At 36.3% G+C, this 17,670-nt stretch overlaps 1 protein-coding gene across 1 annotated transcript; it reads right to left on the bottom strand.

The window, feature by feature from the left end:
- Nucleotides 1–1,386: 1,386 nt before the first annotated feature.
- Nucleotides 1,387–17,161, bottom strand: LOC136886306 (uncharacterized). Its single transcript, XM_067159046.2, has 4 exons — nucleotides 17,066–17,161; nucleotides 9,299–9,445; nucleotides 4,553–4,705; nucleotides 1,387–1,668 (listed from the first exon to the last, which is right to left on the bottom strand). Exons 1-4 carry the CDS (start codon nucleotides 17,159–17,161, stop codon nucleotides 1,519–1,521), a joined length of 546 nt encoding a protein of 181 aa, XP_067015147.2. The 3' UTR covers nucleotides 1,387–1,518.
- Between the last annotated feature and the right edge of the window lie 509 nt (nucleotides 17,162–17,670).

Here is a 17,670-nt window from a genome sequence, read left to right as displayed (position 1 = left end):
GAAATACCCCTACTCGATCGGAGGTAATCAGTCTCTCAGGCAGCAATCAGATATTTCAGCGGTAGCCAAGCATTCCTACTCACGGAATTTAATTTGACAAGACCAACTTTGGAATATGGAAAGGAAAATCCGCGAGGCTATCGAAAGCAAGAAACATCCCAACAATATGAATTTAGAAGAAAGATATCATATCAGTAATAGATGGATTAAGACATACAGACCTCAACATAAACACGCAGGTCGAACCTCCAATTACTTAACGGCGCGTGCAAGCTCTACTACCTGGCTGTGACACATACCTTCCAGAATTCTCACGAAACGGCCAGGGGGCTTACGTCAGCCAGAAAGGCTAGGATACAACAGACCAAGGTCAGGAACCACCCTTGTAGTGTGATTGCTGCCTGGGAGACTGATTTGCTCGGATCGAGTAGGGGTATTTCAGTCGCCTTGACAAAGAATACTGCAATACATTCGAAACGTCGGCAAACTGTACGCAATGTACAGAAACTAACAACACGGTTCAACCCGGAAAACAAATTAAATAACTGGATAGTGTTTGTTTGTTCCGGATAGGATCAAAAACTACTGGATCTATTGAGATGAAATTTGGTAAGGGTATACCTTGAACTCGTGAGTCATGCAGGGACCTTTGATCCTGATATATTTCATCGTTTCGAGGTAGTGGAGCAATTTACAGTGTTATGTCCTAAATTCGGGCAAGTATGCCCTACATCAACTAAAATTAAATAAGTGTACGACTTGGATTGAAAATTACATTTGCCACAAGGAACATTACATGCATTTTTCTTAACTTCAGAATTTAAAAGAATGAGACCTAGTGGAAAACCGAGGAGCAGATGGTTTAAAGGTGTAAAGAAGAACATCGAGACAAGAAGAATGAATTGAAGTGGTGAATCGACAGATAACGACGGACAGGCTTATGTTCCAAGCAGACCCAGCCTTTTGTTGGAAACTGCTCCATATAGTATAATGATAATGATTAAGGCCCGAATTTTTATGCAGTAGCAGGTTAGATTGCAAACTAATGTGGTTAGTAGGAAGTGTCAGAAACCCGCTCTTCCATAATATAGCAAGAGTAACATAAATTATAGAGGTTCTGATGGGCCGTACCCCTAATGTTTATGCAAACCCCGCAGCATAATCGTTGCGAAGGTAGACTATACTTGTTACTCGCTTCAGGAAATTTGCATTCTAACCTATTAATGCATACAAATCCGGGCAGTAATGATTATTGTGTTGCCCCGCAGAGTTGTGAAACAAAGATACTACTCAGAAGAAATTATCACAAAAGAAGTGACATAATTGGGCAGGGATGAATGGTTGTATGGGTGGACCAACGGACATACTTTTCTTTCAAACCTTTATTAATTAATCAATTTATCAAAGAACAAATGTTCAAACTAAACATTTTGTCTTATCATCATGAATGGTAGTTGTATACAAATAACATCATAAAGATATAAAACCTAATCATGGTTACGTATTTTCTAGATTTTTTCAAATTTTGTCAAGTGCAGCTCCGATTTCCAGACTGATTGTTGTTGTCCCAGGCGTTTGGAATTTCAGCTCCAGGAGATATTCACCAGAGTCCAGCTCCTTGGGAAATCTCTTTTCGTCTATGAGGAGGTTGTTTATTTCGTATCTTCCCTATAACAAAAACACGTAACTGTCAGTTTGGCTGGTTGGTTGAATTGAGAGCGTAACTGCCTTAAAAACACGTTCTTTTCCTGAGAAGGACATAGATTTTATCCACGTCTGATTAACATTGTAACGTACGTCTTGGGAATCGAAAATTTTAACTTACCATTTTCACAAAAATATTTAATTATCTTTACAAATTTGTCACAGAAATTTAAAAATCTTGTGGGGAAGAACGTCCGGTCGTATGGTAACTCACAACGCTTGGATGGTATGCATAATCACTTAACAGCATGGGCGAACAAGTTGCCTTCTTAACTCCTGGCTATTCCAGTTCAAGGACACCTGTGTTATCTCTGCTATAGAGCGGGTAGTGCCCTCCACAGGATGAATATTCCTTCTGCATGAATTATAGTGCGGATGGAGTTTTTATAAATAGGAAGTATAATAATATCAAGGTCGAGTATAAGTGGACTAATTGCGGCAAGTAGGGGAAAGTGGGGGTAAAACTGGGTGGCTAGACTTTGGCTACTCCCTTAAGCTATGTTTTTGGCAGATAACTATTAAAACTGCCTAGATGAGCTTTGAATAATTGTATGCCATATTATAGCGTTCAATAATAAACGAGTCATTCTGTTTATTATCATAAACATTTGAAAAGGGCGAATTCACCCGGTTTTACCCCATCAGAGGGTAGAACCGGGCACACATATTGAATATATGGAAAGTTAGAAAATGTGTTTCTTCATTGTATACTTTATAATTTTAAACGGAGTTAACTAGTCCTATTCAGCAACAAAATAGCGTGAATGTAGTTGTGCACAAAATTTTGGATTATGGTAACAAGATGTTCTTGTCTGTCCCCGTATTTGAAAACATTAAACGATCATTTTATTTTGCGCAGATCGCAAAGTCATCGTCATTGATAATTCCGTATTTTTCTGTTCCCATTTTCTCGCATATATTTTCGGCATTTTATTCCAGCATTATATGAAACAAAATATTAATAAGTAAATGAAATTAGAAACACAATGTTTATTTTGTACAAATTAAAAACTTTAACTATAGGCCTACACATTGTAAAGTTGTATTTCAGATAATAACACAATCACACACTCACTGTTATTAAAAAACTATTTAAATAGCTATTATTGTGCAGTGCTGAATAGGTGCAGTAATACTGGGCACCACCCGGTCTTGCCCCACGTGCCATACCCTGTTTCACCACACTGGTGAAAAGAAACACATGGGCTAGCCAAACAAGATTAAACTGAATCTAAAATACGGCCATATCGTCATAAGCGTAAGGAAATAAGCTACAGACACAGATTTATAATTACTGCTGTAGTACTTCGGTAGTAATCGATGCAGCTTTATAGAAAGTTGAAAGAAGTAACAAAAGTACAAAAACATTCGTAACAACTGAACAAATCTCCAGAGTAGAATGGCTAGCTCGCCGCTTCTTCACCTTGGTCCTGGTGGTTTTAGTTCTGCAGTCGGCAGCCAGGTAGCAGCAATAACTGAGCCAGAACTAGGGTACCCGGTTAAAACACGACTACCCGTCTTTCCCTTATTCGTTCAAGGAATGGCCGGCTGAACCAACTCGGAATTCACCTGAATACCAAGAATATGCAATACCTGGAATGTGGGTGCCAAACTGATAGGACCTTCAGCCTCGGCGGGGAAGATCTGAGGGAAGTGGAACACTTCAAATACCTTGGCGACCTTCTATGCAGTGACAGCGGCAGTGTTTCGGATGCTCGTACATGTGTAAACACTGGGGTCCTGTCCGATCGACAGATACACCGACGTTTAAATTCGAAGACCTAGGAACTGTAGTGCGACAAGTCGCCCTCTATGTGTTAGAATGTTGGTCAGCAACAATAAAGCACGAGTAGTATTTAAGCTAATAAACATTTCTTTTAAATTCTATGTTTGGAATGTGCTTATATATGGAAGTAGGACATGGGCCTCAGATGTACAACAAAACAATAAGCTGGAAGCAGAAGAAACATAGTGCTGCAGAAGAGCTACCAGAACAGGTTGGATTGACAGGAAAAAGGAATGAAGAAGTGCTGAAAGAGAGAAACAAGAAAACATGTCTGATCAGTGAAATAGGGAAGAGAAAGGACAATTTAACAGGCCTCATAATAAGTCACAATCATTTCATGTCGTGTGTACTAAAGGCGAAATTCTTGATCAGTACGGGATAGGACTACCGTATCACGACTGTCATAATGGAAGCAACTTCGAGAGTAAATGAGTTGTAGCTCGTGTGAGGAGCTGAGCAGACAAAAGGGAACTATAGTTGCAGCTAGCCCACTTCGGGAGTAAATGAGTTGCAGCTTGTGTGAGGAGAGCTGAACAGACAAAATGGAACTGTAGTTGCAGCGAGCCCACTTCGAGAGTAAATGAGTTGCAGCTCGTGTGAGGAGAGCTGGTCTTATAACAGGGAACTATAGTTGCAGCGAGCCCACTTCGAGAGTAAATGAGTTGCAGCTCGTGTGAGGAGAGCTGATCTTATAACAGGGAACTATAGTTGCAGCGAGCCCACTTCGAGAGTAAACGTGTGGCAGGTTTTGTGTGGAGAGCTGAGCAGACAAAAGGGAACTATAGTTGCAGCGAGTCCACTTCGAGAGTAAATGTGTTGCACCTCGTGTGAGGAGAGCTGATCTTATAACAGGGAACTATAGTTGCAGCGAGCCCACTACGAGAGTAAATGAGTTGCAGCTCGAGTGAGGAGCTGAGCTGATAACAGTGAACTATATTTGCAGCGAGCCCACTTCGAGAGTAAATGAGTTGCAACTCGTGTGAGGAGAGCTGAGCTGATAACAGGGAACTATAGTTGCAGCGAGCCCACTTCGAAAGTTATTATTATTAATAGGATACTTACCGGTTCCATTGGACATGCAGTGAAATTTCCGAAGCTAAAAATATGTTCCAGAAGACCTTCATTTTGTCTGTAATAATTTCCGTAGTCCTTCGGTTCAGAGTTATAATTATCAACCCAGTTTCCGTTGCTTTTTATCTTCGCAGACATTGTGACCTGAGAAATGAAAGTAATTTTTTATTTTACTATTTTGGTAGAAAAAATTACCTACTCACTTACCAGGTAAGTTGGTTTGCATTCTAACCTGTTACTGCCCAAACATCTGGGCTTTACAAAAAATCCAGAGTTTTGAACCAAATTAGCTGAATTGTTTCTCAGGTATGATGTTATTCTAATAAAGTATTAACAGTTATAAAATCCTCCATTTATATTTACATACTAGTAGAAGGAAATTTTACAGATACGTACAAATATTCTCCTTAGGTTGGACCAGACAGATTTTTGATGAAAAATAGGAGTAAAACATATACATGTATGTAGAGTCCGGATGTTTAAGGTGTAGTAGGATTGAGTGCAAACATACTAAAGTTAATAACACGTCTACTCTACCCGGACAACAGTTCTGATATGCGATTTGAATACACATTACGGACCCGGCCTCTTAGAACCCATAAAATTTATGTTACTTTCGCTACACTACGGAAGAGCGGGTACAGGACACTTCCTACCAGGTAAGTTGGTTTGTATTCTAACCTGTCACTGCCTAAACATCCGGGCTCTGGAAACAATCCAAAGTTTTGAACCATATTAGCTGAATTTTTTCTCAGGTATGATGTTATTCTAATAAAGTATTAACAGTTATAACATCCTCAGTTTCTATTTACATACTAGTAAAAGGAATGTTTAATAAAAATACATAAAATTTTCAAAACTCCCAGAGGTCTCAAGTGTTAATATATTTTGATGATTCCTTCACTGGTTTGGTGATCCTTCTGTATAAAATGTTGTGAATCAGAATCATTTTTATTGCTTAAATTTTTCAAGTAACTGAACTAACTTTTCAAAAATTGTAAACATTTTACAATATATGATCTTACAATCATCTCTACCTTCTTTGTTTAATATACGTTTCAACAACTGAGATTCATAACATGCCCAGATTTTCCACATAAATGGGCTCTCTAGCACAATTTATACTGCGTTATTTCGTTTGAAAGAGAACGAGTTGCAGTATTTCCTTACATCTTTGAAAACAAGGACGGAAATTTCGTAACAAGGTTGTTAATTTCTTGTACGGCGTGGAAGAAAAAGAAGATTTCCTCATTGAACTGGAAACACATATTGTTTGATATGAGACCATGAAAATGGGAGATCTGAATGCTCATGAGGGAACTGATAGAATGGGATATGAGAATGTTCTTGGCCCACATGGGTATGGCGATAGAAATGAAGATGGAGAGAAACTGTTGGACGTTTGTACCCGAAATAACCTGATAATAAAGAACACATGGTTTATGAAAAAGAATAGCCGTAAGATCCGCAGATATAGTTGGGATGCACAGTTTAGAACACTCATCGATTTTATAATCACAGACCGAGAATGGGTAAGATACGTCATGAATACGAACATAATCCCCAGTGAAAGTATTGAAGGTGATGATATATTATTAATTGTGGAATTAAAACAAGTAAGAATTCCTAAAATTGTACTGAAGAAGAAACCAAAGATCAGGATTTGGGAATTGGGGAGAAGGATAAAGAAATTGAATTCCAAGATTGGATAAAAAGGAAGTTGCCTAACGCGGAAGTACGAAGTTGAGAAGAAGAGTGGGACAATTTAAGACATACATTTGTGGAAGCAGCAATTGAGGTATGCGAGAAAACAAAAGCAAAATTTAAGGGGAAGGAGACACCGTGGCGGACAGACAAAATAAACAAATAAAAGAAAGAAACAAGGTGAAGAAAGAAATGGATAAGGAAAAGCATAAAACGTATCAGAGGGATGAGGATAACATAGAAAGGTTACATGTGGAATACAAATGATTGAAACTACAAGTAAAGAGGAGTGTCAAGGAAGAAAAGCAGAAATGTTGGGGAGACTTTAACAACAAAATTGACCAAGATAGTCGAGGAAATTTTGTACAGAGTAATAAAACCGAAAGGAATAAATCAAGAAAAATTAAGGCATTAGAGAGAGAAGATGGATCCAAAGTGCATGACGAAAAGGGTCTTCAGAAGATAATGGCAAAGTATTTTGAAAACTTTATAATGGGGATAACTGCTCGGAGAAAGAAGGAGATAAACATTGAAATAATAGATGGAGAAAAAGAAGAGACCCCGTTGACATGGCTGGAACGTGAAAGGGCAGTTAATGCAATGACCAAAGGTAAAGCAATTGGAAAAGACGAATTCAATGCTGATATGATTTAGGCAGCAAGAAGCATTGGACTACAGTGGCTATACCGAGCCCTCAATGCCATACGGAAGGATGAAAGGATACCAGAAGATTGGCAACAAGGAGGTATTGTACCATTGTTCAAAGAAGGAAATAGGAAGTAATGTGAACATTATAGGGGTATAACCCTATTATCACAAGGGCTACATAATGCAGAAAATCATAGACAAAGGAATGAGGGATATAATAGAAACACAATTAGAGGAAGAACAGTATGGCTTTAGGCCTAATGGATTAACAATAGACTTGATATTTATAGCACGAACGATAATGGAAAAACATCTGGAAGGGAACAATGAAATCTTATTCTTGGATTTGGAAAAATCTTATTATACAATTAAGAGAAAACACGTATGGGAATGTCTACTGAAAAGGAATGTACCAAAATCGTGAATTAAGAAGAAAAAATGTTGTAGCATGAGAGTAAAAGCAGTGTACAAGTGGTGAGTGGTGACTCTGAAACATTTTATACAAAAAATAGGTCTCAAGCAAGGAAATGCACTGTCGCCATTATTGTTTATTATATTGATGGATGAAATAATAAAACGTGTAAAACAGAGCATCAGTAGTGATGAAGTGAATGCTTTGGTATTTGCAGATGATGTGGTGATTTGGGGAAAGGGAGAAAGGAAGTGCGAGAATGAATGAATGAACATCTGAAGGAATTTGAAATGGTAATTAGTAAAAAGAAAACTTTAGTCATGCACTGTGGAAAAGAGAAATAGCGAAGCCAAGTGAACATAGACGGAGAACGATTAGAGAATGTAGAATAGTTTACATTAATGTAAGTAATGAAATCAACCCTGAAATTCATAACAGACTAAGTGAAGGTAAACATTTTATCCAGTCAGAGAGCTTTTATGGCATGACAAAGTACCCAAGAGAACGACATTAACATTATATAAACAATATTTCATACCAATTTTAACATACGGACTAGAAACACTGGTAAGTAATAAGAGACAAGATAGTAAGATCCAAGCAGTAGAAATGGAATTTTTAAGAACATCGGTTAAAAAGACAAAAAGAGATAGAATTCATAATACTTAAATCAGAGAAGAGCTAAATAGAGAACCGTTAGTACAGAACATACAGAAAGTAAGACTGAGATGATTCGGACATGTAAAAAGAATCTAAAAGTAACGGGTATCAAGAAGGGAATTGGCAAGAGAAGGGAAAGAGATCAGTTGGAAGACCAAGAAGGTGGATGGATCAGATATGGGAGGACATTAGAGAAGCTGGATTGGATATGGCGGAAGTAATGGAGCAGGAAAAGCGAAAGGACAGAAAGGAGTGGAGGAGGCTTGTTAATCACACCAGGGCGACTGGAGCGGGACATTGATGATGATGATGATGATGATTTGAACTTTAGAATTCTCCTGCTCCATAGGTCGGGAGCTCCTTTTCAAGTGTTGTATCTTCTCTCAGCTTTCTCTTTCCCCTAAGGTAGTCTCAGCAAAATTCCCCGCGTTTTAACGGAACTATTCCCTCCCAAGGTAGTACTTGCGTATCTTGTAACAACCGTACGTTTCACGCAGCATGATGAATAAGGTAATATTATTATTACGTTGTCATGCTTTGTGCGGCTGTGTATTGTGGCAGGCGTGGTGCTGCTCCCGTCCTCAATGTTGGGAGTTTGAATCTCCTCCTTGTTCGTACAAAAGAACATGACTAAACACTGATTAAACTCTCATCAAATGTGTTCACATACGAATGATAACTATCCGATTGCTTGAAATATATCAAAATCAAAAGTATTCCTTTTGTGACCAGAACTTTTAGCTGTATCCTTACCAAATTTCAGGTCAATTGGTCCAATACTTTTCGACCCTAACCGGAACAAACAAAACAGGCACCATCTTATTGTTTTTATACGGCCCAAGCAACAAATTTTAGTGGACACTTCTTTTATTTTGAGGAGTCATTTGTAAGGAATCATCGCGCAAACAAATATTGTGACTGTCTTCAAAATACGGATATGAAGTGATTTTATTCGTGTTTTATATTGGTATTTTGTTGACTAGACTCCATAGCTTTTAATTCAATATGTATGTGTAATAATTTGACGATATTGAATGTGGTACAAAAGTTTGATCAGAACACGCAGACAGGACCAGAAACCAAGAATATCCAGTTTCTTTCAAAGTCTAAATATGTATCCTTGTTCTCATTTTGGTTTTTGAACTTTGAAGGTTGAAGATATCTTACAATGAGGATGAAACATATACCATACTTTAATGTTATTCTGAAAGGAATAAATTTAATTTGTATTATAAAGGTGGAATTCTTCTAAAAGTACCATAACACTTATTTAAAGAGTAAGTAAAACCTGAATGTTAATGACTATATCTGACCTGCATTGCACAGAATATTTCTTGGAAAGTGTCTATGTGTAAATTTAATCTTTTAAAGTTCTCTCCTTTGGGTTTCTTCAACGAGCACTTGCCCCGTCCAAAATTAGGGTCCAGATGAGTTTTACAAGAAGTGAAGATGATTTTGTACTGAAACAGAGAAATAATAAATCGATCACTTGGTCTGAATTGTACATGACACATGAACATAAATTCATCGACTGTAATTTTAAAACTCTTTTTGTAATTGTTAACTTCGTCGGTCTTCCTATATTAATTTTGAATAATTACATTTATAAACTAATATGTAAAGCATATGCTAACAGTATTATACCGGAAATACCAGCAACTTACAATAGAAAACATGTTTCGTTCTGGAAAGAACATCATCAGATTCAATGAAATGGCATTCAAATTTATTTAGAAATGTATAAATATTTATTTATTTCTATTAAAATCCTTAATAAAATTGAGTTTTGGAACTTATCGTAATCCTCACTGCTCTCCACACTAGCATAGAATACAAGCTGTTACAACATAAATACACTGCGGTTGGCGTAATTCCAGCTGGCTAGTCAGTTCGTTGACCTCCCGCCGTCCCACGTCCGCTGCCTTGGCTGGGCTAATGGCATGCTGTAGTCTAGTTTACTTTAAGGAGTTTTATTTTTAATGCTCTTATTATTATTATTAATGTTATTCTTATTATTATTATTACTATATTTATTATTATCATTATTATTATTATTATTATTATTATTATTATTATTATTATTATTATTATTATTATTATCATATTAATTTTTCACACTATGCAGGGGTTCTTAGTGATGTTTTAGTGCCCCGCTTATTATACTGGTAATTTTAGTTATGCCAAATTTCGCTTACGTCAGCTCTTTTGGAACTGTACTTGCAGTTGTATTCTTATTCTTATTATTACTATTATTATTATCATTATTACTATTGTACATTTATTTTATTTTTATCGTAAGATAAGTTTTTCTTTAATCTGTGCCTGCAGTTTGTTACTTTACATTAGAGTTCATTCAAATTACGCTACCGTTCTATTTATTATTATTATTATTATTATTATTATTATTATTATTATTATTATTATTATTATTATTTATTGTAATATCAGTTGTTTATGAAAACTATTCAGGTAGTTTCTAAAAGTAGAAAGGATCAGGATATGAAGATAAAGTTGGAATTACAGTGGTCAAATTGGGGCAAATACTTGTTTAAAGAAACAGGACTTAGGGATTAGAAAAACTTACCGAGGGAAATATTTGATACATATCCGGCGTCGTGGATATAATTTAAGAAAAAACTAGGAAAACTACTGATAGGATATTTTACACGTGCAGATCAGTGGTGTTTTTTGCTTTTGTTTTTGGAAGAGAGTATGAAGGAGGAAAAGAAGAGACGTTATGGGACCCTAGAAAAAGAGAAACTAGGAAACAATCCGGCTTTCCAGATATGAAAAGGTGGACTTTGTTACTATGTGAATGTCTCAGGGATGAAGAAAGTATTCGGAACAAATTGTGACCCATTTCTTCATTCAGGTCAGTGTGTGAAATTTGTGTGGCCGCTGATTGCGGTATAAAGTGTTTGCATAAAGTAAGGGATTCATGGTCAAATTAATCGATTGCAGAAAAGAATGGCCGTTAATTGTGTGATCGAATAATTTGGTTAGTAGAAATAGTCGTCCACCCGCTCTACCGTAATGTAACGAGAGCAACATAACTTCTAGCGGTTTTGAAGGGCAGTACCCCTAATGTTTATGCAAACCTCGCAACATACAGTAACTGTTGTGCAGGCTAGTGTATACTATTTGCAAGTTTCAGTTTGTATTCTAACCTATTACTGCCTAAAATTCCAGGTACTAATCATCAACATTTACAAACACTGTGTCAGAGTTAACAACAATTATTTTGTGAACATACAGGAAACACTGGCCACAACGATTTGAAATACTACATAACTTGTAGCATGAAATCAATCAACCATAGAAGACAAGTGATGACATCGGAAACTACATATTTTCCATAAAGCGAGTAACTAGTGCTGTCACCAAAGTTATTTGCTGTTTGCTGATGACCTAAAGAGGGATAAACAAATTACTTGATACAATGATAATGTGAAACTCCAAACAGATATCAATAATTGTAACAAATTATATGTTGCGGACAGACATTTTTCAATATTCAAACTTGTTCATTTACCATGTTTTTCCTCAATAAGAATGCGTAACTATAGATTCAATGTCGGACTTCTTCAGAGGTGTAATGTCATAAAGGTTTTCTGTGTAATGATGCATACTGGACATGAACATTTAAGTTTTATTACTAGAAATATTCTCGAACTTAGGTATGAAGACATTTTTTAAATGTTATTCAATTCTCTTATTATGAACAATCTTCAGTCTGCATATTCAATGTGTGCTATTAGACCTAATGGAAACAAAGGGCAAAACAAAGTTTGTTTTGTGATATTAATATTTTTTTAACTCCATCCGCTCATTACATTATCATAGAGCTTCATACAGAACTATACTGAATTACTTCCACTTACTCCAGCTCAGAATACGCAGAACATGACTTCAGTAGATATTTATTGGCAAGATATATAACGTAACGTTAAGTTAACAGTATTGTAGTTTCTCTAAAACATTAGTACATTTTAGTACAAGGGGAGTAAGTATGCCTTTGAGACAAGTAGTTAATTTCTCCATTTATAAATGTGTGCATTTTACAAAATGTCTGAAGAAATTAAATAGATTTTGCTTTCGATTCTATTTGCTAAATATATTCATATGTCTACAGTACATCACAATGAATGACGTACTGGAAGAAATGAATTCTTCACTGAAATGTGATGAATGGAATACCGCTGTTGCTTTCATCAATTAACCTGTGTTTGCATAATTACCATTAATCTCATTTTCATTTTCTTCTAATACAGTGAGTATTTAGGACTGATATTCGATATGAAACATCTAACATTTAAAATGTGTTCATTCTGTATCTGTGTTAGATTAGATTAGATTTTTTCTTTATATTGCAGTTTACTCTCTGTGTATATTTTGTAAGTATTAAATGTGTTTTGTATCTTCCATTTAGTAATGCACGCAGTGATGGTCATCACTTTGGACAGTTGAGGAAGAACCTGAATTTTAAGTGACGGTACAGCCGTTCTGCATGACGTCACAACGTGGCTTCTGGTACTGGATGCAGATTTCTTCCATGCCTTGATGTTCCTTGCAACAAGTACTTGGACGGGATTGATGGTTATGTGGGTATCAATTTCCTACCCTTGTATATTTTTATATCTGCCAATAAAATTGAATTTCTCCGTACGAGTTGTTACCTTAACTTTTGAAGCACCTTTGTAACATTTTGGTCAATTGTATTTAAATGATTTTATTTTTTATTAAGAAAAATGCTCAAAAATATGCATAATGTTTATATAATAACTACCCTTATTACCCTGCTCTGTTCGGGTACGTTTCTGAATGTTTGTTTCAGGACTTGAATTACCTGGTTGAAGCGATTTTTGTCGATTTCTTTATTGTGAGGTTTATTGATAGTTTAAGCACCCATTTGTAGATTTAGAAATGTTGTTATGTGTATAATTTTTAATTTGGGATTATTCTGTTTCGCGTTAAACTTTATCATTGTGGTACCCGAGATTTTCTGGAAAGTAGTTTATCCTTTCAAACAAACTGTATGAGTTTATGCGTCGCGTTATAGATGTGATGTACACAAACCAAAATGTCCTTGGAATTGTTATAAATCAGCCTAGGGATCCGTAAAACTGTGGAATAAATACTCCTCTCGGTAATTTTGGACATAACCTCTTTCATCCCTTATGAATCACCGTAATGAACATGAACTCAAACGGAATTCATTTCAGCGACCCCATAAGCTATAGATTTCACACAAATTTTAGTTGTTTTAGAATATTTTTGCATGTCATCCCCTCCCCTAGGGGTGTTTTAGCCTCCACAGTATTGTTTGTGCACCAAGTTTGCTTGAGAGCTCTGCTCTGTGCACACACATACCCCCAAAATCACGATTATTTTGTACATTTTCTTTTTCACTTCTTCCCATCCTCCATCTGCATGGGGGATGAATTTGCATCTAAATGATATCCGGAATGTATATCCGTAACGTCGCTCATTTTGGACTTTTCTTCATAACTTTTCACTTCCCACACCTATGCGGGCTCTAATGCGACTTAAACGACTTTCGGAGGGTCACTGTTCTCCTCAGCGACCCCGAATACTTTGGATTCTGCATTATTTTTCCTTAATTTTATATGCCACCCTTTCTCGACCTCCGCCGCTAGGATTGCCTTAGCTCTACAGTGTTTTTTCCAGACACTTGCTCATATATGAAGCTGAATATATCTTTGGCCTACCCTAAACGCACGCAGGTACTTTCTTCAAACATCAGGCTTGTATTCTACTGTAGAATCCTGGAAATGATGTTGCCGATGTTATGGCCTGTTATTTCTTCATCCGATTCGTAGTCGTAGGGCGGAGTAGTGTTGAGACATTATATCAATAACGGTTGGTTTTAGGGCCTTAAAACAGGTTTTTGGGCACGTAGGGTCTCATCAAGTTCTTTTCTTCGCGTCGTGAGTCTTAAAACTAACTTTGTCTTAAACATTGTACAATCCAGTTCATTTTTCTCCTTCTGATGATTTGCGACGTAGTTGGTTTTTCTCCAACTCTTTTTTCCTTACCAGGTCTTCCCATTTCACTTGTTCTATTCTTCTTTATATCCAAATTTCTTTCGTCTTTCTTCCGTACTATCCAGGTCTCTGCACCATGCAGAGAAATGCTCCCGATATAATACTTGGCAAGTTTTTGTTTTGTAGTAGCCCACAATTTTCACTTTAAACCTTCTTTTACGATGAAAATTGTTTTCCTAATTTATGTTGTGCAGTACGTATCTTCCCTGAGCATACTTCCCAAATATTTAAAGTTATTGGCTTCCTCTATTTCTTCACCCCCTATATTAATAGGACATTTTCTCTCACTTCTTCCAATTATTACACTTTTGGATTAATTTGCCTTTATGTCTAATGCCACTGTTAAATGTATTTGCATTGCTTGGGGGTGTGGAACTAACAAGAACATATGAAGAGTGTTGTTCAGAAGCTGCTGTCAAATGTACTTCGAATAAATGAAATTCAATACTTCATAGACCATTTTAATGTAAACGATATTTTTCTTTTATGAAGTACAAATCGTTCACGCAGATGAAAACTGCAAAATATGTTTTTAATACTATTTTAGTGTCTTGTTGATAGTAAACTGGTTTGATTATTAGTAAGGCCCGAATTTTTATGCAGTAACAGGTTAGACTGCAAACTAATTTGGTTAGTAGGAAGTGTCGGCCACCCACCTCTCCATAATATAGCAAGAGTAACATAAATTATAGGAGTTCTCTATGGGCCGTACCCCTAATATTTATTCAAACCCCGTAGCATAATCGTTGCGAAGGTAATCTGTACTTGTTTCTCGTTTCAGGAAGTTTGCTTTCTAACCTATTAATGCATGAAATCCGAGCTGTAATTATTAGGAAGAAGATATCTGCTAGACCAGGAAGCGATGCTTGTGAGCTTCACATTGCTTGATGAAACACGAGGAAGGAAAGCACACTGAGGGGAAGAACTTGTATAATTCATCAATGATCTGCATTTGGGGCTGTTAATTTTCAATTATTTACCTAGTCCTTCCCTAAGTAATTTCAGGAAGGTGTTTGACTATTATGGAGAAGGTCCATGCTCTTGCTTCTCAGGAGAAAAGTCAGTTCTTTGCATTGACATTGTCGCGTTCGGTACAACAGCACTCCAAGCTTACACACTCAACCACATGATACTATTTGAGAAGAATTTTAAAGGTCAGACAAATGAAGCTGACGAAAAGATGTGTGTAAGGAACTATTTACAAAAAACCCTAATTTCTCTTTGACAAAATCAAGAGATCATAAATGCGAATTTTAATAAAATGAATAATAAAATGTTACGTAGCAACCGTGTGTTATGAAGTATTGATGGATGGCCATGGCATACAGATCCATTGCCTGTGCAGCTCTCAATGTAGTGTTGCTAGGTAACATCATGCCACACATTTTGTTACATGACATTACTTCGTTACACAAATTTTCGGATGACCCCAAGCTTTAAGACATATTTGTGTCAAAAGTACCTCCTGAGGAAGTTGTCGTAACTATATTTGCAATACGCGATGGTTTTATGTTTAAAAGTTTGAAATGACTCAAGTCTTATTGTACACGAAGAAATAAATGTAATAGAATGCATTGTCCTGAGACAACTTCGTTTACTATGTATTCAGTAATTAAAATCAGTTTATTTCTTCTTTCTATGCTATTTCCTATTTAGAAAACGCCATTCAAGCTTATTTATCTACTAATGACATTTCATGCAATCTCCTCCGACAACTCGGGGCATAGGGATTAGTCGAGCAGCTCTTATTTTTACTACCAAGGTTTCAGCGAACAAATATTGTAACTGTTATTTCGTCAGAAATTATCAGAAAATCACAGAAAAATTTCAGGAATAATCTGGTCTGTAATATCGAGAAGTGCTGCTAAACTGAGAATGTTCCCATTAATAAACAATACGATGATAGTTATTAAAAAACTGAGGGTCTATATGCCTCCTGATGATGATATGAAGTCATTTGTTGAAGAATCCCTTCAGTGGATTGCAACAAGTGGTACTCACTGTGAGAAATATTATAGAACATTTTGAGAATTCAGCATTAATAAATGAAAACATATTTACGTTAGTTTCAATATAATACATAAACCTGTTTTCGATAATATTTCTTTTCAGGATATGTATTAACTATCAAAAAAGATTAAATGCAGCTACTTTATTATACTTCGTCCAAACAAACATTAAAAATTTAATAATTTATGTTATACTTTAAAGAAACCTTGCCCATTTTGTTCAATTCGGCACCAAAAACTGGTATAATTTAATGCGCAGGTTAGTCAAGTTTACTGACTTCCTTTCAGGTTTAACCGATTCATCTTGTTTGATATGTAATACTGATGTATAAATGCATGTTTGCATATAATTACTACTACAAATAATAACAATAGCAATACTCATTTCTACCAAAGTCCAACTTGGACATTACCACACTGTTGTACTCCCTGAGGCACTGTACGCGATCGAGACATCATTAATAACCATCAACATCAAGAAAATGGAAGGGCACGTACTTTAGAAATATTCGGACCTAAGTTTCAAGATGATATCTGGATGCGAAAAAGTTCGAAAAACTCTGTTATTCACCTAAACTATTCACTTCAGTCACACGCAAAAGACGTATGGAATTCTACGGTCATTTAACACGAATGGGTAACTCACGACTCTCCAAGAAAATCTGTTTCGTTGTCAATGGAAGACGACAAAATAAAGTTCGCTTGCTAGTAAACACACAAAAAGATCTCACAAAAAATCTACATTGAGCTACTGACAACAGTGAGTATATACATACAAAAAATTAACACCCAGTTATTTGCACTTAAGAATCTAACGACAAGACAATTAAAGAAAGCATAGTCACAAGAAAGACGACAGGCCTTAGTGAAAGTGTGATGAAGGTTTTGGATAATATTATGAAGGACAATGTCAAGGTTAAGAATACCAATGCTATATAATAGTTCTACGTGCTCCTTAGAAAACAAGAAGCTGAAACACAGCCCGCAGAATACAACAAAAACTTACTGGCCATTCTTCATCTTCATCTCCTACTGCTTCCTGTGGCAATAAAACTACCAACAGTCCAAGAACACCCAGAAAACACATTGTAACCATACTCATCTTGTACCAGTTTAAAGAATGAGCTCATTGCGTCACATGCTATAGCTTTATATTGCGATAACAAAGGAACTTATTTACGTACCTGTAACACATTTAATCAACCTACCATACATCTAAGCATCCTGTGTTTTTGATCGCGAGAGATTGACAGAGTCCTCATACAATACAATTATGGGCGGCAGCATGCTGTGTAGTCAGACCGAATTATACCAGCTGGAAAGATAACAAATCTAGGAGTGAAAAATTGTACGGGATTCTGTCAGGATGACGTTCCTTCTGCATAGCGGATTCTGAAAAATCAGTTCACCTTATGTTCTATGCCTCTTGTCATCACTCGAAGGGGAATTGTGCTTGTTCGCAACAGGATTACTACGGTCGTAATCTTCCTTCACTTACTCGTTGTTCGAAATGCTTATGTTTCTTGGACAATCGCAAGTCCTAATGTTAACCCTTCAATTCTAATTCCAGTTTGTTTGTAATGAAAATATTTTTGATCTTCCCGGATGTTC

Source organism: Anabrus simplex, chromosome X (genome assembly GCF_040414725.1).
Source record: "Anabrus simplex isolate iqAnaSimp1 chromosome X, ASM4041472v1, whole genome shotgun sequence".
NCBI lineage: Eukaryota > Metazoa > Arthropoda > Insecta > Orthoptera > Tettigoniidae > Anabrus > Anabrus simplex.
Note: the sequence above shows the minus strand (reverse complement) of the source record. Positions and strands in the feature narration are given on the sequence as shown.